We start from the raw sequence: 22113 nt of genomic DNA on the forward strand, positions 1-22113 counted from the left end.
TAATTAAAAGAGGCAGATAAGAACCATTAGTTAGCAATAGAAAGGAACAGAACTAAAACCAGATTCTCACAGACACAAGAACCATTGGCACCTTCATTGTTTGGTTGGATGATAATGTCCCAGCCATCCAGTATCTCTATTTAAACCATTAGCAGGAGAATTAAACTTGTGAATGAACTGTAGTTCCAATCCTTGTCTGTGTATTTGGCTTGTGGAATTGTTCTGTAACAAAACAGCAACTTGGAGATCTCTTAATGAGTGTCCAGGTAGATTAAAGTGTTCACCAACAGATTTCTGTATGTTCCCTTTACAGATATCTGATTTGTGTCCATTAATTCTTTCCTGTAGAGACTGTCCAGTTTGGCCAATATACATGGCAGTGGGGCATTGCTGGCATTCGATGGTATAGATCACATTACTGGATGTGCAGTTAAATGAACCTCTGATTTGGTGGCTGATGTGGTTGGCTTCAGTGATGAATCCACTTGTAAAGATATGTGGACAGAGTTGGCACTGGGGCTGATTGCAGAGCTAGGATCCTAGATCCTTATGATGTAGCTGTGTAGCCTGGTTACCGGAAAGAATTTGTTTCAGGTTGGGAGGTTGACTGTAAGTGAGAATAGGCCTTTCCCCCAAGATCTGAGAGTGAGGGATCATTTTCCAAGATAGGCTGTGGATTATGGATAATGTGTTGGAGGAGTTTAAGTTGTGGACGGTAGGCAATGACAAGTGGAGTTCTGTTGTTTTCTCTTTTGGGTCTGTCTTGAAGTAGTTCATGTCTGGGTACTTTTTTGGCTCTGTCAGTCTGTTTTTGCACTTCTCCAAGTGGGTATTTCAGTTTTAGGAATGCTCTATATAGATGTCTGAGCACATCCAGTAATGTGATCTATGCCATCAAATGCCGGCAATGCCCCACTGCAATATACATTACTCCCCAACCTTATTTTTTTTTTTGCATGACAAATTTTCCCCGGTGTTGTGTTGGTTTTTTTTTTAAAACCATCTGGCAACCCTGCAGGTGAGCCGGACAGTCGCCCAGGGCTGCCCATTGGTTAGGACCGGTCCTGCTCTCGAGGTCCCTTCCAGTTCTAATGTTCTATGATTCTCAGGGATTTGAGCAGAGATTTCCAGAAACTGTGACCCGTTCAGTCTGCGCATGTGCTCCGAACATCCTTGTGCCCTGTTCCGAGGATGCAACATATGATCCTCCTTTATAGGTGAATCACCCTCAGATGTTTCTCTACCATGAAGTCTCTAGGGATAAAATTCCAACTTAAGAGGGAAGAAGAGTGAATAACGGAGCACCCATAGGATGGGACACCTCAAAGAGTTCCCATTATGACATAAGTTAAATAACCTCTCTTCCTTCTTTGCATATGGTACCTGTGGCTGCTCCCCTTCAGGTGACTTCTAAGCAGTATCTCTTGAAAGAGGCATTAGCTTCAGAACTGGATCCAACACTGAAGAAACAGTAGCACCTCAATCTAGAGGCACGTATCAGGGTGTAGTGTTTGGAAAAAAACATGCACTGACGCCAGGTTACCACTTTGTGAATTTCAGCAATTGGTACAGTTTTAATAATGCCAGGAAGGAGGCAGCATGGGATCTTATATAATTGGTTATTCTTCTTGAAGGGAGCTGAACATTAGCTGTTGGGTAATGAACAAAATTACAAATGGAAACCTACTTTGAAAGTTTTTGAGTAAAGACTGTGGATTCTTTGGCTCTGTCTGAATTAGAACAAACAACAAATGGTCTGGTAGCACTTTATAGACTAACAAAACATGTAAATGGTATCATGAGCTTCCGTGGGCACAGCCCACTTCTTCAGATGACTGAAAAAGTGGGCTGTGCCCATGAAAGCTCATGATACCATGTTTTGTTAGTCTATAAAGTGCTACCAGACCATTTGTTGTTTTTTCCTGTACAGACTAACTCGGCTACCCCCTGAAGCTTCTGATTTTAAACAGTTTGGTACATTTCTTCCTAAATTGATTTTTCCCAACAGAATGTTAATGCCTTTATAATGTCCAAAGTAGGCAATGTAGCTTTTTCCCTAGTGTGCTGTGGAAAATACAGGAAAGTAGATTACTTGGTTAATGTGGAATCAGAGAATGTTTTAAATATGAACTTGAGATGTAGATATAATTCTCAACTTATCTTTGGGAGCAAGGGGACACTAAAGGGAGGGAAATCAGCCATTAGTGCTCATAGTTTCCCAATCCTGTGGGCAAAAGCAATAGCCACTAAGAATTCCATTTTCATAGATAAATGCAGAATTCACACTTACCTAGCAGTTCAAAGGCAAGTTTCATGGTATTATTAAGGACAAAGCTCAAATCCCACATAGGATTAGGCTCTTAGATTTTCAGAAAAAGGCTAACAAATCACTTGGTAAATCTTGCTATTGTTGAGACTAGAGAACTAGACTAAAGACTAGAGAACACGTGCACAAGGGAATAAAAGGTTGTAATAGCTGCCAAGTGAATTCGGATTCTGGGATGCATTAACCGAAGTGTTGTGAACAAGACACAAGAAGTCATTCTTCCACTCTACTCTGCACTGATTAGGCCTCCACTGGAATATTGTGTCCAATTGTGTCCAGTGTGACACTATTGCAAAAAAAGCAACCATAATTCTGGGATGCATGAACAGGAGTGTTGTGAGAATGGGATGCCAATCATGAGGTTGCTTGGAACAGTCCACCATTTTAGTGAGGTGAGAACATTGCGTGGTAGCAAAACCATCCTGTGGGACGGGATGTAAACAATGGTGAGTTTGTGTTGGAAGCAACGCATATGCAGATGGGCATACTCCACCACATATGTGGTTGCAACCATGTGTCCCATTAGCTGAAAGCAGGTGAGGAAAATGGTGGTTGGACTTGACAAGACTATGGTAACCAGGTACTGTATGGCCATAAATCGGTGGTGTGATAGATAGGCCCAAATTGTGACAGAGTCTAATAGAGATCCTATGAACTCAAGAGACTGCATCAGCTAGAGCATGGACTTCTGTTTGTCTGTTAGAAGATGCAGTACTTGGAATAGTTATCTGGTCCTGTGGATCATGTTGGCTGTTTTGATATGTGACGGTCCCTTTACGAGGCAGTCATCAACATAAGAAAATATGATGACTCCCTGTCTCTATAGAGAGATGGTAGTTACTGGCAGGAACTCACTCACAGGCTGTTTTGGGAGGGTATCTAGGGCTATACCAAAGGCAGATCAGAGGTGGGAGTACGCAAGACGAGGAGCTAAAGTTTAATCTCTCCACTTTTTCAATCTGCTTTTAAAATCTGAACTGAATTAAATTTAGCTGGAATGTGGGTATCTCCCAAACAACAGATATACAGAACGTCTGTTGGTGACACAGCTACCAAGCAGGTTAAGGCTGGGTTTGAATCCCAGCATGCCACATTGATCACGACTCCCAAAGCAAACCCATCAGAAGAGTGGGGAATTAAACAGAACCACCAAATTATAACTAATTATGAAAAGAACTAAAGCAGCTAAACTAAGAACTCAAGGTCAAGATGAAGTGGGCATTTTAGATGCTCCATCTCAAGTTGTGGGCTGGTTCACCTTTTTAGCTCTATATATCTTTGGGTAGATGAAACATGAGCTTCGAACAGGCACTGCTACTGAAAACCTCCAATCAAAGGCACACGTGCACCAGAAGTGGAACCCCCATAGGGACACTACTTGAAGAAGAAATATTCAATCAGTTTCAACCCATTTTCCATAGAAAATAAACCTGAGACCAGCAACAGGCAGTCTGAATTGCTAAAACCCACAAATCAAGATGAAAGAAAAAGCTATGGGTGGGTAGATTTAAAAGCTAAGTCTTACTGTAATTCTCAAAGCAAAACAGATGGAAAAAAGCTGCTTTCTAGAACATCATTTGCATACCACTTAATGAAACTGTGAATGACTAAAGCTCATAATTTACTTTCATGGATTCCATGTGACATTTTCTGTTCCAAAGATCTATATATTTTAAAAATATAACCTGCATTAAAACCTCTAAAATTTGCCTTAATGCACATGCTCAGACATGTAGTAAGCTGGAAGCAGGCTTTTCCATTGCCAAGAATAGGTTTTATTTTCTTTGTTGCATTTTCAAAGAGCAATAAGTAGCTAGAGCAAACCATAAATCATTCAACATGGAATTTTAACAAAGAACACCCCTTATAAAAACATAGATGTACTTAAACCACATGGAAGGCAAAAGTAAAATGTTGCTCTAAAATAGAACCTGAAATACCTATAGCTTCAAAATTCTATTTAATAGTCTAAGGCGGCTGTTGTTTTTCCCCTAAGAGAAGGAAATTACAGCATGAGTTAAGAGATAAAAGAAATGATTTCCTTCTTTTAACTATTATAGAAGCCATACTAATTATTCATTTTTGCAGGGACTCTAAATGAGAAGTTTAATTGCCACAGTGCATTATATAACAAAGCAACTGAAGACATGACACGGTCATTTCCTCTCCCTCTCAAAACTTAGTGGTTGTTTTATTTCAAAAAAAGTCATTCCCATCCACTGCGAAGAAAAGCATTTTACAGTGAGGGGAAAAGTCACCGTTTCACTCTATTTACAAGATTATTGAAAAGGTTTGTCAGTTTTATCTTCTGATGTTTTACAAACAGAAGATCATTAACCATAAGCACATACTACAGCTACAGGGAAATGGATAGCATAGCAGAAAGATGAACTACGATAAAACTAAAACTATTCAAAGCAAAAAAGAAATATGTAGCATTGTAAACTTATGAAGCAAATATGATGTAAAAATAAAGCATTCATTTTTTAATTATAAATGGAGATACTACTGTTTCCTCTAAACAATGTCTTCTCTTATGCAAATAAATGTTTTTCAATATCTAGTGCAGGGCTACTCAACTTTGGAAGCCCCAGGAGTCACAATGATACTCACAGCACATGCTGAGGGCCACAACTTAAGTGCGTTTCCATATTTGCAAATATATATGCAACTTAAGTGCGTTTCCATATGTATTCCATACTGACGGGCATGAATACAAAGATTAAGGCAAGACTACACAACATGCAGGCCCCATTTAAGTCAGTTCTGCTGATATTAATAAAATACAATATTTACCAGATTTCCACCCATATGACAGCACTTTTAATGAGCAATGACAGTCCAGAAATTTAACTACTAAAATGCATATCAATAGAAGACCATTAGATTGACTTGACAATGTGGAGCATGTTCCCAGTGGAGGCCATGTTCCAAGGATCCCACCTGCGGGCCGCGTGTTGAGCTCCACGTAAACCCAAACCGCACTGCGGGCCGCAAACAAACGGGCCACAGGCCATATATTGAGTAGCCCTGATCTAGTGTTTTTACTGTTGAACATAAATCATAAGCTTTATAACTGGTTGATTGTACCTTAAAGGAATACTTGCGGTTTATGCGATCTTCAGGACCAACGGGAGAGATTACATAACTAGGCAATGGTATGCTCCCCAAAACAGTTTCTTCTCTGCTGTCTATTGAATGAGAAAGAAAAATAAAACATGATTCAGGACATTTTTTCAACAAGTGTAAATAAACATTCCCTAGCATAGTGGTTCTCAGCTAGGTGTGGTCATACCCCTGGGAATACACAGGTCCTCCATAGGGTATATCATCTTATCTAGATCAGTGTTTCTCAACATGGAGGACACCCCATTAGGAAGGGGCAAGCAGGGAAATTGTCCGGGAACTCACAAAGCTAAATTACATGCTTCAGCCCCAACTGGTGGAGCTTGAGCTTGAGCATTGGCTGGTGAGGCGTGGGCTTCAGACTCCTGAAAGGGATACAGTGCTTATTATATGAAGTAACGCTACCGGAATTCTTCCAGTCAATTAAATGTTTTCCCTTATTTTTGTTTAGCCAGAAGAATAAACTTTGAGAACAAAGCTCCTGATCCTTTAATGACCAAAGGACAGAAACATGGGAAAGTGGAAAAAGAAGGCCAACAAAGTAACAATGAATTAAAGAGAGACAAGGCAAAGAGATAGTCCTTCTTCAGCTTTCACTTAAAACTGACTGAGGCAACAAGAGCCTAATGATAAGCAGCACTTTCTCCACTAAGGCACCAGAGACTCTCCCCTGGATCCATTCCTAGTAAGCTCCATGCACAGGGATTGGTAACCCACACTGTCCTGTTTCATCTTCCTTCCTGCCTTTTTACTCACTCATGCGTGCAATGTTCTCAGATCAACATATAATAAACATATAATAAATGCATGAACATTCTTAGAATTTAAGGCCAGAGTAAGCGATTATGATAACCTAAGACGTGGAATTTCACCAAGTGATTTCTATATCTGACCAAATAATTACTACAGTTAATGAACATAAAACTGTTTCTCACCTTCGTAACTGTTGTTCTTCGAGATGTGTTGCTCATGTCCATTCTGCGTAGGTGTGTGCACACCACGTGCACAGATTGTCAGAGAGTTTTCCCTTAGCAGTATCCATAGGGCCAGCAGGGAAGCCCCCAGGAGTGGTGCCGCTATATCAGTGCATATATACCCCTCCTGGTCCTCCACCCCCTCAGTTCCTTCTTGCCAGAATCCTCAGACAGGGGAGGCAGATGGGATGTGGAACGGACATGAACAACCATCTTGAAGAACAACAGTTACAAAGGTGAGTAACTGTTTTTTTCTTCTTCGAGTGCTTGCTTATATCCATTCCTCTTAAGTGACTCCAAAGCCAACCCCAAGGAGGCAGGGTCGGAGCCTACAGAGAGACAGACTGCACAACAGCCCTGCCAACTGCTGCATCCTCCCTGGTGTGCTGCACTATGGCATAGTGGTTCACAAAGGTGTGCACTGATGACCAGGTGACTGCCCTCTACAATAGGCACCAAAGCTACAAAGGCGGTGAACTCCCTGACTCTGAGGATCACCTTGGTGATGAGGGGCAACAGGGGGAAGGCGTACATGAGACCCTGGGCCAGAGGACCATGAGCACATCCCCCAGTGACCCCAGCCTGTGGTTGAAAAGAGAGCAAAAGCAGTGGCACTTCCTGTTGCCCTGAGTTACAAACAGGTCCAGGTGGAGAAACCCCCACATGCAAAAGATGTACATACACACATACGCCCTGAGGGACCATTCGTGCCCCTTGAAGGACCTGCAGAGGTGATCCACCAACGCATTCTGGGCCCCAGATAAGCGGCCACGGGGTGAATGTTGTAAGTGACACAGAACTCCCACAGGTGGGCTTCCTGGCACAGGGGATAAGAAAGAGTGAGCACCACCCTGTCTGTTTATATAAAACATCACTGTGGTGTTATCCTTCAATATTGAAACACACCTGTTTTGGAAGGAAAACACCACATGCAAGACGAATAGCCCACAGATCCCTGACATTGATGTGGAAAGAGAGGTCCATGGGAGACCACATACCTTGAGTCTGTAGCTTTCCAAGGTGGGTTCCCCAGCCCGTGTCGGAGGCATCCGTCACCAACTCTATGGTTGGGGGAAGTGCTGTGGAACAGCACCCTCTAGCACACCACCTCCTCACACAGCCATTAGTTGAGGGACCTCAGCATGTCAATGGGAACTGTCACCACTATATCAACTGGCTGGAACACTGAGTTGTGGACTTGTGCAAGCCAGAGATGGAGCAGCTGAAGCTTGAGCCCGGTGAGATGCACCACATAGGTATATGCTGCCATGAACCCCATCAGCCTCATGCAACACCGTGCTGTGGTGGTGGGGAATGACTGGAGCCTCAGAATGGCCTCCTTTATAGCCAGAAAGAGGGCTTCAGACAGGGAGGCCTTGGCCAGCATTGCATCTAGACAGGTCCCCAAAAATTCTATCCTTTGGGAGGGAGTCAGAGTGGACTTGGCTTCAGTTAAGATGAGGCCCAGCCTGAGAAAGATGAAAGATATGTGTTCGAGAACCTGGGAAGGGGAGGAGACCTTTATGAGCCAGTCTCCAGGTACGAATAAACCTGGACCCTTCTTTTCCACAGGAAGGTAGCAACAACCTCCACACATTTTGTGAACACCCTTAGGGACATAGAAAGGCCAAAGGTGAGGGCCATAAACTGATAATGATCCCAGTCCACTCGAATTGTAGGAAGCACCTGTAAGAAGGCAAAACAGAAATACGAAAATAGGGGTCTTTGAGATATTGAAAATAGGGGTCTGTGGCCAGAGACCGGATGGTCGAGGCCAATGTTACCATCTTGAACTTTGACTTTACTAAAAGGCGTCGAGGCCCCTCAAATGCAGGATGGGGTGAAACCTGCCCTTGGCCTTTGGGCCCAAGAACTAAAGGGAGTGGAACCCCCTACCTCTGAGGTCTAACGGAACCTCCTCCACAGCACCCAGATTGAGAAACTGTTGCACCTCCAACCTTAGGAGATGCTTGTGAAAGAGGTCTCTGAAGAGAGACATGGAAGAAGGGGGGAGGGCAGGAGCAGAATAGGATGTAGTATCCACTTCACACCATGTCTAGGACCAAGCAGTCCATCGTGATATGCAACCAGGCACAGTGGAAAGGGGATAAATGGTTGGAAAGGACTGCTGACCTGTGGCTGGTATGCTGTCCCTACTCAAACCTTCAAAGGCCTGAGCCTTTGTTTGAGGGGCCCGCCCCTAATCGGACAAGAAGTGAGACTGCTGCCTGCCATTCCTGTTGTTGTTACAGCCCCTGTGTATCAAGAAGTCCAGGCTTGTTCCCCTGCTGGAACGGATGGGAGGGGACACTAGGGAGGGAACATCTCTGTGGGGTTGGGGTGTGAATACTGAGGGACTTGATACTAGAGCTACTCTCTTTCAGCCCATGGAGGCTGGTGTCAGTGTATGCAGAGAACAGGCCTGTCCCATTGAATGGCAGGTCCTGAATGGTGTTTTGGACCACTGGTAGGATGCCAGACTCCTGAAGCCTGGTGCCCTTTCACAAGTCCAGGCCAGTTGCCACGGTATGGGCCACAGCTTCTGCGGCATCCAAGGCGGCCTAGAGTGCTGCCCAAGACACAACTTTGCCCTCCTCCAACAGAGCCTTGTACACCAACCTGCTCCCTAAATTTTTCCATTGCTGCCCAAGAGTTGAAGGTGTACCAGCTCAAGAGCACCTGTTGGTTGGCAATCCTGAGCAGGAACCCCCCCAAAGGCATAGGTCTTTCGACCCAAGAGGTCTGACCTCTTGGCCTCCATATTCTTGGGAGTAGGTACAGGTTGACCCTGGCATTTGCATTGGTTGGCGGCCTGCACTACAATCAAACCTGGCAGTGGGTGAGAAAACAGGTGCTCCTGCCCTGCTTGCAGGACTAAGTATCATCGCTCAGCCCTCTTATATGTGGCCAGTATAGAGACAAGCGTCTGCCAGAGGGTCTTTGTGATTTTATCCACAGTCTTATTCAAGGGTAGGGCCACATGACACGGGGCGTCCAAGTTTAGGAGTCTACCGTCGGGTCAGACTCCTCTGATGCCCACTCGAGTTGCACCCCCAAACTCTGTGCCAGCCTCTTGAGAAGGTCCTGGTGGGCCCGAAAATCCATTGTTGGCATTGATGGGAAGGCCAGCCCCAGGGCCTTGTCTGGGGAGGAAGATGATTGGGGCAGAAGCATGGCTGAGGCTGGCACCCGAGGCCCCGAACACGAGGAGCCCTCAATGGATGGGGCACTCCCCTGCACCTGATGGTAGGCCCCTGGGGTACAGAATGGCCACTGTTCTGGTTGTTGCCACTGCTGCGGCCAGGTCTGCTGCACCAATTGTCCTAAAGCACTGCAATGGCGCAAGCAGTGCCAAGAGGTGGAACAGTGCCGGAATCTGGAGGGGTGCCGAGAACAGGAAGCAAAGCCTGGGACCACGTCAACACTGTGTCGGAGTCTGAGAAGTATTCAGACTCCAACCACAGCGGTTCCGAAGATGGGCCCTGCGACTGTTGCCGGAAAACATAGCAGACCATTTTCGTCAGCTTGCCCCTATGACAGATAGGTGGCGGAGGCATCAGATGCTCTGGTGCTGGGGTTGTGCTGCTGGTGGTTCTGGAGGACGAGCTCTGTTTCGACTCCTGAGAGCGCATTACCACTTGTGCCATGGCCACAGCCAGTGCCAGAACCAGCGTTGATGTGTGTGCCAGTTCCGGTGCCAACGACTCGGTGCAAGCATGGGGCTGATCATGGTGCACTGAGAGTGGTGAGGGCAGGCTCAAGGTCAGTTTTATAAATTTGCATACCACCTCAAAAGTGTCCAGTGTGGAAGGCCGACTGATGAGCAACAGCACCTCCTCTTGGCTCTGCTCCCTGGCTGCACCCGACTGGCCTGCACAGGCCCAGGAGAAGCAGACGTTAAGGCCAGCGTATCAGGAAGCGCTGACTGGGGGGCTGTCATGATCATGGGCATTAGCCAGCAGCCTGGGAACTAAGGGGTTAACCTTACCTAAGTCAGGTAGAGTTGGCCAACAGGAATGTAGGTAGGAATTTCAAACTGGGACAAAAGAATTTTTGGGTTTTCCCTCTTTTATCAACAGAAACACTAACTAATAAGATAAACAACGATTCAATAACAGACTAACAGGGAAAGCATCTTGAAGAAACAATGGGACTCAACTAGATGCTAACTAACTGTGAATACTGCTGGGACCATGACTGCAAGCGAGACAAGAGCTCCAACAACCGTCATGGGAAGTAAGAAGAAACTGGGGGGGTGGCGGACCAGCAGGGGTATAGATGCGCTGCTATAGTGGTGCCACTCCAGGGAGCTCTCCTGCCGGCCCGACAGGTACCACTAAGGAAATAATCTCTGACAATTTGTGCACACGGCACACACACGCCTAAGTGGACATGAGCAAGCACTCAAAAAAGAATCATCATTATTGGCACTACATAAAGGAACAATAGCCTTAAATGTGAATAAATAATACTTTGCACGTCTATAAAGCTTTCCAAATATTTTAAAGCACTTTACAAACAATGTACTTAAACATCCATGTGAGTTAGAAAAATAAAATTCCTATTCAATTCAGAAATAAAATTAGGCAAAGAGAAGATATGTGACTTACCAAAGACCATATAGAAAACCTCGTGGTTTAAAATGGTACCGAATGTCAAGAATTATGGTTTTTAATCCAAACTTTGCCACTGATTGTGTAGCTTTCGCCAATGTCACAATCTCAGCTGTCGAAATATTTTACCTTCCTATATCACGAGGGTGTTATATTTATTAATGCTAGAAATGAACTTTGAGCATGTAAAATGCTATAACATAGAAAGCATCATCATTTATCTTCTATGCCACTACTCGAAAAGCACAGCTCTGGACTACCTGAGTCTTAACCATAGCTTTACTCCAGTAAGTGTGACAAACCAATGCAAGCAAACAAACGGTAATTTTGCTTTCTAGTGAGTGTTTGAAATGTTAAACAATTGTTTGAGGAGAATGAAGTGGCAAAAAAGTCTAACAGTTTCTCGAGTTCTAAAGAGAAGTTCTGAAGAACAAATTACATTTTAAAAGTTTGATGAAAACTCTCACTGCCACTACATTGTCTACTCACCTTTGTAGTAAAACAAACAATAATCAGACAGCACAAACCATCGTCTTTTCCATAATCTCATTCCAGAACTATCCTGCAAAAGCAAGGAATTTAATATAATTTCTTTCAGTTCAAATAAAAGCTCATATCGTGTCTGTTTTATCATCTAATTCCCTGCATGCTTGAGCAATATTTTTATACTCCTCCCTAGTCATCTGTTCAAATTTCCACTTCTTGTAAGCTTCCTTTTTGTGATTAAGCTCATTGAAGATTTCTTGGTTAAGCAAAGCTGGTTGCTTTCCATATTTGCTAATTATTTCTGTGCATTGGGATGATTTGTTCCTGCGTCCTCAATAAGGCTTCTTTAAAGTAGAGCCAGCTCTCCTGGACTCTTTTGCCCCTCATAGTAACCTCCCATCTAGCTTTACATATTTGGAGCACTAGGGGAGTAGGAGCATTGGGTTCATTTTCCTGAAGTAGAGATTCGTATTTCAGAAGCTTGGGAAATGCCAAACTCATTTCCTACATTCTGCCCACAATCTATGAGGATATTCCGTGGAAATACCTATACATACCCTGTACACAATTATTAAAAAACTCTTATAAAAATTCTAAGGCCACAAAATCAACTGAGTTCTAATTCTGACTTCTAGAGTGCAGCTTCGATGGAGTCAAAAGCAGAGGATATATCTTTCTGAGCAGGGGAGGAAGATTTTGACTGAGAATGGAAGAGTCAATATTCCAGAATTCCCTGCCCTTCCCTTAACAGTCGGTGGGCTATTTCTTCATTTTACCCCCACACTTCCTTTTTCTCCAAAGGATGAGGGAGAATGGAGTGTCACACACTGCATCTGGACTATAGGGTCTGTCCCACCCACTGCTGCTGCCCCTTGGTCCAGAAGACTAGCTCCCCTGTGGGCTGATACAGTTTATTGCCTAGATAGATAAGCCAACATGAACTCTAACTGATAGGTCTCTGGTGATGCTGGGGGCTAGGCTGATCAGTACTTTATGATCTGGAAGGAAATTCTTTCATATAGCAAAATGCTGTGTGGTTCTGGGACATTTAAGTTACAACTGTGGCAACTCTGACATATTCCAGTGTGATTAGTAGATTAAAAAGGGTCTGTCTGAAGTCCCTGTAACCTAAAGTGAGCTGCTCAGGCAAAAGTCCTGGAGCTTGTGGCTCCCTTTATTTCATCTCTCCTACCTCTCCAGTGGAGGATGGAAGAAAGTTGAGACTGGCTTTGAGTCAGAATCCACTGGCTCTCCTTCATAATGTCTATGGAAAGCTTAAGGACCTGACTTTCATAAGTGCTGAGGCCAAGCAACTCTGTACTGAATTCAATGGAAACTTCAGGTGTTCCACAAAACTTAAATTAAGGCTCTTCAATTCTTTTTTCCTTTTATCTAAAAAGCTCTCATAATTATCTGATACATTCTGTTGCACATTCCACAATACGAAGAAAAAAATAAATCTCTCACACACCTGTTTGTGCAACCAACCTCTCACAACAACAGGAACATTAGGGTTCCTCTTGATAGACTGGTCCCTCTTTCCAAAGCTGTGAACTTTATTGCCAGATTTTAAAACCTGAAAAGAAGCACATTAAAATAGGACTAAACATACCGTACTAGAGTTACATCAGTCAGACTACATAGCTGAAGCATCATTTCATATTACGTTACAAGACAATGAAACAGTTCTAGCTCTCTTCAAAGGCACACGACTATTGGAATTAGTATTTCATTAATACAGAAGTTGAGGAAATCAGCTTCCTATTATCATCAACATATCAGTAACAGAATGCTGGTCCAAATCCATCTGAATCACAACAATGCTGGTGCCCAAGTTTTCCAACATAAAAACTATACAAGTTTTGCTGTGCTTAGAGAAGCACAGAGCTCTTTGTGTATCTATCTTAATTGAGTGTACCATGGCACAGAGTGAGCTACAACATGTACACTGAGCTTGTATGTGAGGACTAGGGATGTAATCTAATATATAAAGGAGAATGTTTGTATGTTTGTGTTCTAATAACTTGGACACTGTAAGACCTACCACAACCAAACTTTCTATGGGATACAACCTTCTGGAGGAAAGGTTAAGGTACTTTTGGACTCGATCGGGCCCAATCTCAACCTGTAAAAATAAAAAATAACCTGCCGTGCTGCGCTGCAGGGACAGCCCCACCCACCCTAGGTCACATGCCCGCCACCTGTGGCCCCGAGTGCCATTTGGGACTCGTCCCACCCCCACGCGCACAATGGCTCAGGCACCCGCCTTGCCCCCCGCAGCTACAATTACCAGGTAGTCTAAAAAAGAAAAAAAAACGGACACACTTGATTAGGAGTGGGGAGGGGGGGGGAGTGGAACCAGACAGGAGGCGAACAGGGCTGCCCAGGAGAAAGGGGGAGGGGCCGGGAAGCAGAGCTGGTAGGGGCAAGGGGACAGCGGGGCTGGCCGGGGGAGATCCGGGGACGGATGGCTGGAGGGAAGCAAAGTTGGTCTGGGGGGAGGGGTCAGGGCCAGCGGGGCTGGTCAAGGGAGATGGGGGGGCGCCAGTGGGAAGCAGAGCTGGTTGGGGGAGATCGGGGTGAGGGGCGGCCGATGGGAGTGGGGCTGGCTGGGGGAGATCGGGAGGAGGAGAACTGGCCAGCAGGAAGTAGGGCTGGCGGCGGGGGTGGGGAGGGAAGCAAATCGGCTGGCAGGGAGCAGGACCGAGCAACGCCGTGTAACTCCAGCTAGTAATGTAATAATGTAGTTGATTAACTGATTAACCAATAAGCAAAAGCTTGTCAGTTAATGCTATAGACTACATGCAAATTTTTTAGCAGGCTGGCCAGCAGCCCAGCTCTGTCCTGGCTTGCGCTGGGTCTAGGACCTACCCCTCTGCGGCTCTATACTTAAAGTGTATTAGGAGCCAGGCGGGCAGGGAGCCCGGCTCAGTTCCAGCTTGCGCCAGGTCTGGGAGCCTAGACCCCATCCTGGACAGGGGCACTTCTGCCGCAGGGGGCGACAGGCAGCTGGACCGCAAGAGCAGCTGGTTTTTAAACAGGCTCCCCTAGTGGACCAGCTTGTGCCTGGCACCCCGCACTGCTGCCTCTGATAATAGAGGCAGCAGTGCAGAGTGGTAGGAGGTTCCTCAAGAGTGGGGCCAGAGTGCACTGGCTGCCAGATCCACCCCCAGGGAACTACAGAATAGTTGAGTAACTGATAAGAATTCATGCGGTTAATTGACTAGTCAATTAATCAATACTTAACAGCACTAGAGAGCACTTGCGTTGTTTACTGTTTTGCTTACTCTCAGATAAGGTTATTTGACAAATATGAACATATTGTACTTTGTTTCAGGAAACAAAACAGTAGGAAAGAGATAGCACTCCTGAGGAAGAAACCAGACAGAGAGGCAAAGATCAGGAAAACCATCTATGGGGGTCTTTGTCTGCTGACTCAGAGAAAAAGGTTTGAGGAGGGATCAGCTGGAGGAATATCTAAAAAAAAAAAGCAAGGAAAGACTATCCCCCACAAATAAGGCATCGTGAAGCTTTGAGGAGAGGATCTGCACTGTTCTGTCTGGATCCCAGATCACTTTGCAGTTGTGATTGTCTCAGGAAGCTGCGGAGTCTCTGATCCCCTTGCAGTCACAGCTGGGCTTTCACATGAAAGAGCTTCTTAGGTTTCCCCTGTCTTCTCTTTACACCTCATAATCTTCCTCTTTCTTGAGGAGAAAGACCTGCTGCAGGGTCTTCCTTTGTGTGTACAACTTGGGCATTTCCAGACCTTGCAGAAGACAGCCATATTGAACCTACAGCTTTCCAATGCCTCTCATAATGCTGGAGATGCATCTGCACCTATGTATGTAGGTGGAAATTCTCAGAGCTTCCAAGACCTGCATTTTCTCCTTTGTTCAAATGTCTCTCCTCCACTGACAAGGTACTAACTGCACCACCTGCTGCCAACAACTCTGGTTGGGAGCCAACAGATCTCTTATGTGCAGGAAAGGATATCCCCAATATGTCTCAATGCACTCCAGGCAGGCAGGCACTATATTCAAGCATCTGGACTAGCATAGAATTCGGGTACGTCTACACTTGCTCCTTAGTTCGAACTAGGGATGCAAATGTAGGCGACCAAAATTGCTAATGAAGTGGGGATTTAAATATCCTGTGCTTCATTAGCATGATCTCGCCGGCATGATACTCCACTCAACAGCTGTTTCAAAAGTGAAAGTGCGCGCCGGGACACGTTATTTCGTACCAAACCCCTTGCTTTGGAGTAACCAAATGAGGAGTAACATTAGTTCAAACCAAGGAGTTTGGTTTGAATTAACGCGTCCCGGCGTGCATGTTCACAATAAGGAACTCAAATATAAAATTTCAGATCTATTAACAGTGGCACGTAATCTATGACTTAAATTAGCTTCTGTACCAGATGACTGGTGGGGTAGCTAATGTGACACCAATTTTTTAAAAAAGGCTTTAGAGGTGATCCCAGCAATTACAGGAGAGTAAGACTAACTTTAGAATCAGGCAACTTAGTTGAAACTGTAGTAAAGAATAGAATGATCAGAGAAGTAGATGAAAATGATATGTTGGGGGAAAGAGTCAACACAACTTTTGTAAAGGGAAATCAAGCCTCACCAATCTAGTTCAATTCCTTGAGGGGGTTCAAACAAATATATGGACCAAGATGATCCGTGGATATTGTGTTCCTAGACCTTCAGAAAGCCTTTGATAAAGTCCATCACCAAAGGCTCTTAAGCAAAGTAGTCAGTCATAGAATAAAAAGAAAGGTCCTCTTCTGGATTAGTAACTGGTTAAAAGATAGGAAAGGAAACAAAGGATAGGAATAAATGGTCAATTTTCATAGTGGAGAGAGGTAAATAGCAGGTCTCCCAAGGATTTACACTGGGGCAAGTGATGTTCAACATATTGGAGTGAGGAGGCAAGATTTGCTGACAATACAAAATTATTCAAGATCATTAAGTTCAAAGCTGATTGGTAACTGTCACATTGGGAATCTCACAAAACCGGATGACTGGGCAACAAAACAGCAAGCGAAATGTTGACAAACGCAAAGTAATGCACACTGGAAAACATAATCCCAATTATACAAACAAAACAGCGGGATTTAAATTAGCAGTTACCGATCAAGAAAGATCTTGGAGCCACTGTGGAAATAATATTTTCTAAAAATATCTGCTCAATGTGCAGTGGCAGGCAATATTGCTCACAATGTTAAGAACCATTAGGAAAGGGATAGATAAGACATAAAATATAATGCCACTATATAAATCCATGTTATGCCTTATACCTGTGCAGTTCTCATCAGCCCATCTCAGAAAAGATATAGAGAAGGGCAGAAAAACTATGAGAAGTAGGAACTGTTTCTATCTGAGGTGAGATTAAAAAGACAAATTGTATGGCACAGAAAAGTGACTAAGTGGGGATATGACAGAGATCTATATCATCATGAACGGCGTGGAGAAAGTGAATAATGAACTGCTATTTAACCCTTCACATAACACATGAATCAGGGATCACTCAATGAAATTAGTAGGCAACAAGTTACGTTTGACAGGTTATGTTGCATGTGTCTGCAAACATAAGGAAATACTTCTTCATGCAACACACAATCAACCTAAGGAATTAATTGCCAGGAAATGTTGTGAAGTCCAAAAATATATCTGGATTTAAAATAAAAATGAAATAAGTTCCTGGAGGACAGGTTCATCAATGTCTATTAGCTGAGATAGGTAGGGATGCAACCCAATTCCCTAAACCCAGGGGTGGGCAATAATTTTTGTAGGGGGGCCATTTCAGAAATTTCTGAAGTGGTTGCAGAAGGGGTAGGGGTTCCGGGTAAAAGGGGCAGAGCCAGGAGACTTCCCCCGTCCACCAACCCTGATTGGCCTGGGGGTGCATTGCCTAAAAGGAACACAGCTGGCCGTTCCCTCTGGTGCCTTGTACCCCTGGCAGGGGAAGACTTCGCGTGCTCCCCCATCCCCAGGTCTCAACTAGCCTGGGGGCACGGGAGTAGCAGGGTAACTGCGGGCCAGGAGCTCTTTCAATTGCTGCTATTTAAAGGGATCCATCTGTAGCCAGACAGACCAACCCTCCATATCATCCATCTTATTTGCCTCTCTGAAGCATACAGGGCAGAGAAGGAGCAGTAAAATCAGCATAGTCTATGCTGGCTCATCTGACCCTGAGAAGCTGAAAACATAGATATGTGGAGAGAGAGCGATTAAGTCAATAAGCTGGCCTTGAGGCTGCGAGAACTGCCCCGGCTGGCACCCATGATGATTCGAACACACACACAGTCCCTGGGAGAGGAATTTCCCACTGAGAAAAGAATCCCCAGTAATTCCAATTTAGTTATCTCTCTTACAAGTGTAAATTAAGTTCACAACTCCCTTGTAAGAACTGGTCTCACAAAAGACAGACCAGCCCCATTTGGCATGACAGATAAGAAAGAGAAATAAGTGACCCAAAATGGGTATAAAGGTGGTACAGCAGCACACTCTCTTTTGAGTGTCATTCTACCCTCTACCTGCTGGTCGGGTTAGGTGTTTGACCTCCCGAGGTTCTATGGGGACGCCCACCTCGTATTTTCATCTTTCCTAGGAATTGAGGGACCGGCACAGAAGGGGGTAAAAATTGTACCTGGATGTGGTCCTCTGTCTTAAGTGTACACATAGAAAGAGTAAGCTATTACTTGGTAGCATTATTTCTATTTTTCTATCTTTATCTTCTTTGTAACCATTTTTAAGATCTATATTTTGCTAGTAGTTAAGAAATAGAACAATAGCCATTGCAACCATATGATTTATAAGCTTCCTCAAATAAACCTGTAACTGTTTAAGTTTTAACCTGACTCCTTCAGTTGCTGTAATAGAACCAAGCACAATTTAAAAGAACTTCAGCCGGTCATAAAGGGACAGTTATAGGGAGAGCTTGGGCGTTTGGATTTGTGTCACACCCAGGTTGCAAAATCCGTTGGGGCGCTTCTCAGCCTCCCCGAGGCTGCCCGCTGCAAAGGAATTATGAATTCAAGCAGCTGAAATCTGATGTGTAATAAGCTCTTCCTGTACACTTATTGGGGCGCCCATCAACCTCTTCCAAGTTGCCCACTGCAAGGGACCCCGGTCTCAGCAGTTGAAGTCTCGGGTGTATAGTACACACACACACACACACACACACACACACACACACTCACTGCCCTGACCGTCGGCTGACACCATCTCTAGGAGGTGTGAGCCCTTTAAATAGCAGCAATTTAAAGAGCTTGTGCCTGCGGGGAAGCTGCTATCCTGTGGCCTGGCAGCCGCCCGGAAGGCGCAAGCCCTTTAAATAGCAGCAATTGAAATGGCTCACCCTTCCCCTCAGGCAACACATTCGCGGTGAAGCTAGGAGCTGCTGTGGGCCTGCTGACAGCCTTTTGATCAGCCCTGCCTAAACCTCTGACTGCCAGAAGTTGGAGTTGAATGACAGAGGATGGATCACTCAGTAATGGCCCTGTTCTATTCATTCCCTTGGAAGCAGATGATACTGACCACTACTGGAAGTGGATCAGCACTCTGATCCAGTATGGCCATTTTAATGTTCTTCTGATGACAAAATAGGATACTTAGTGTCTTATCTGCCAAAAATATCTACTTCTGAGTTTGTGGAGGAGCAGGAGTGATCAAAACTGCTAGGGATGAATGGAATAATTAAATCTAGCTCTGACTAAAAGTGGATATGAGCTTCCATTAAGACCTTAGATGTCATGTTGTCCCACCTCCTCCCAAAGGCATGTAGACTATTAGAAACCATAGGTTCCACAAGAGAAAAGACACTTATGATAAGTATGAATGCCTGTGGTGAAAGGCTTTTTAACAACATACAGCAAGGAGGACCTCAATAAATCTCACTGGAAGAGCATAAGAAGCAAAAGAGATTCCACCCCTAACCAGTTTGCCCAGCTCTGTATCAGGGAGAAATGCTGCACCCGGTAGGCTGCCAAGAAAACACAGTCTCTCTCTTTTACTAGGATGCAGACAGAATTGTACGGGCAGAGAGAAGGACTCTTGAAGGGTGTAGTAAGGTGATATTGGACACTAGCTATTAGCAAAGATGGTGAGAAAAGTTTCCTTTCCTCCTTACAACACAGTTCTACATAACAAAATTATTACATTAGGTAAATTGTTGCATTTGTCAATTTTGGCAGTTAGTAACCTTAATTAACACAATAAGTAAGTGAATAAAATAAATATAAACATGTATGTTTTCTGGCAGGTTGAACTGCCAGAACAAACAAGTGTGTCTGAAAAAATTTAATATGAACTTCAAGGGGATATTTAAGCTTACCAATTTAAGATGACAAATTCATCTATTAGTACACTTTTATTTTTAACACATTTGATTTCAAATGCAATGACTGACACATGACAACATATGCGTTAGTTTAGTAACCTGTAATTGCACTACTACACACTAGATCTAAAAAGTGCTTTTGAATTTTTCATTAAATGATTTACCTCTCCCCAGCCATCAGCCACGAAACACAATACAGCAGAACTCATATCAGCAAAGTGGTTAACTCAGTAATGGATCAAAAGCATTCTTCATGATCAATTGGTTTTAACCCTTTCCTCTTTGACTTAGACCAGTGATAAGCAGACTGAGGCTCACAAGCCACAAGTGGCTTTTTAATGCATCTCCTACAGCCCTTTGCACATGGCTGCGAACAGAATCACTGGGCTCTGCGCAAGGTGGAGAGCCTTTCCCACAGACAGCCCTTCAGCACTGCCTGGCCCATGCTGCTTGAGGTTCCAGTGGTGATTTAACAGAGCTGGGGCTCCAGCCACTGCTGCTCCCACAATAGCAATGGCAGCTGGGAGCCCCAAATCCTTTTTAAATTGCCGAGACTTGAGGCAGCTTCCCTCTTCCTTCCCCACCATCTGTTAGCAGCCTTGTTTCTGCAACTGTGTGATCTAATTAACAACTAATTTAAATGATTAGTCACTCAGGATGCCTTTACTATTAACCAATTGCAGTAAACAATAATAATACTTTGCCGGTCATTTTGCTGTGAGAATGAGAGAGAATGTAAATGAAACAATGAATTCAAAATATTATGGGTAACGCTGATCACTAATTTGGCTCCTGAATAGATGAGGTCTGAGTACCATTGACCTTCCCAATGAGTAAGGGTTTGAGAGGTGAAAATTTAAGGCTTCAGTCCTATTTCAGAGCTAGCTCTTCTATTTTCCCCTCTCCAAGGGTATGTCTAAACTACATCCCTTTTCTCGAAAAAGGGATGTAAATTTGACACTTCGAAATTGCAAATGAAGCCGGGATTTAAATTTCCCATGCTTCTCACCTGAAATTTACTTGGGAGCTTCTGCAGTGTCCAATGCTGATTTAGTCATTGTTTTCCCTCCAGTTTTGCATGGATGGAAGATATTTCAATACAGTAAAACTCCAATAGTCCGACATCCAATAGTCCGGCACTCCTGATAGTCCGGCATCAAAATGGCAAGAGCCTAGTGAGTGAGCTTCGGCAAAAAATGAGTCACAAGGTAACAGCAGCAGCAGCTGAACTGAGCAAAAAGGGTAAAAAAGGCTTAAAAAAACTAAAACTGTATACAGTATGTACAATAAAAAGGGTTAAGAACACTTTATATACAGTATATAATGTATACAGTATATATATATATATATATATATATATATATATATATATATATATATATAACCAGTTTATAGTACCTCCTGACTGTCCGGCATATCTGATAATCCGGCACCACCTAGGTCCCATAGGTTCCGGATTATCGGAAGTCTACTGTATCTTTATTTTCTTGAAACACATTATTACATTTCCAGGGGGACATCCTAGCTTCACTGATTTGAGTAAAAAAATAAATAAATTCCCCCTAACTTCAAGGGATCTAGGCTTTCACCCCCAGATCAAATGATATTATTTTTTGTCTTACCTTAGAACCAGGTTTTGTATCTACAGTGGATGTAGTTACTGCAGTCGATGTTTCACTGACCATGCTTGAGGGTCTTTGGTTTACTTGTTGCTTGGACATGTGTGAATTCAGTCTAAAAAAGAAAAAAGAAAAAGTACCTCTAAAACACATTATTTAAAATAATCAGCTTTTGCTTTTTTATATATACTTAAAGAATAATTTTTAAAATTCTGATGAAGTAAGCAAACTATCACCAGTTAAGCAATAGTAAATGAAATGTCAGGTTTCTGCCAATACACCTCACTTTTCAATTGGAACACCTGTTATTCTGGTACCAGGTCTTTTCTAAGAAGATATTGCAAAAAGTAACAGTAATATGGTAGTCTATTACACATACTGTAACATTTTTCTAATGTCCATAATAAGGATTTGAAATGTACATAGGTAATCATTAGTTAACTATTAATACTCCTAAGTAAAGCAAGCAAGTAAGTAAATATCTATTCCTCCCAGGGTTAAGAGACAAACACTGCAAAGAGGAAAATTCAATCAGGTGAAGACTAGAAATTATTAAATCACCTTGATTTAAAAGGAAATTCTATTTTCATTTTATAAAGACAGAATTACAGGTGTAAGTCGTCAAG

At 43.6% G+C, this 22113-nt stretch overlaps 1 protein-coding gene across 9 annotated transcripts in view; it reads right to left on the bottom strand.

Annotated features, from left to right (window-relative positions):
* Positions 1-22113, bottom strand: part of PLEKHA7 (pleckstrin homology domain containing A7) — a 291921-nt gene that overhangs the window by 97917 nt on the left and 171891 nt on the right. For all 9 annotated transcript variants that reach the window (XM_075928057.1, XM_075928058.1, XM_075928055.1 and 6 more), the window contains 4 exons: positions 21491-21602; positions 12997-13101; positions 11529-11601; positions 5417-5517 (listed from right to left, as the gene is read on the bottom strand). In XM_075928057.1, the coding sequence (XP_075784172.1) occupies positions 5417-5517; positions 11529-11601; positions 12997-13101; positions 21491-21602 (391 nt within the window). The remainder of the gene's footprint in view (positions 1-5416; positions 5518-11528; positions 11602-12996; positions 13102-21490; positions 21603-22113) is intronic.

This window comes from Pelodiscus sinensis, chromosome 4 (genome assembly GCF_049634645.1).
Source record: "Pelodiscus sinensis isolate JC-2024 chromosome 4, ASM4963464v1, whole genome shotgun sequence".
NCBI classification, from domain to species: Eukaryota; Metazoa; Chordata; order Testudines; family Trionychidae; genus Pelodiscus; species Pelodiscus sinensis.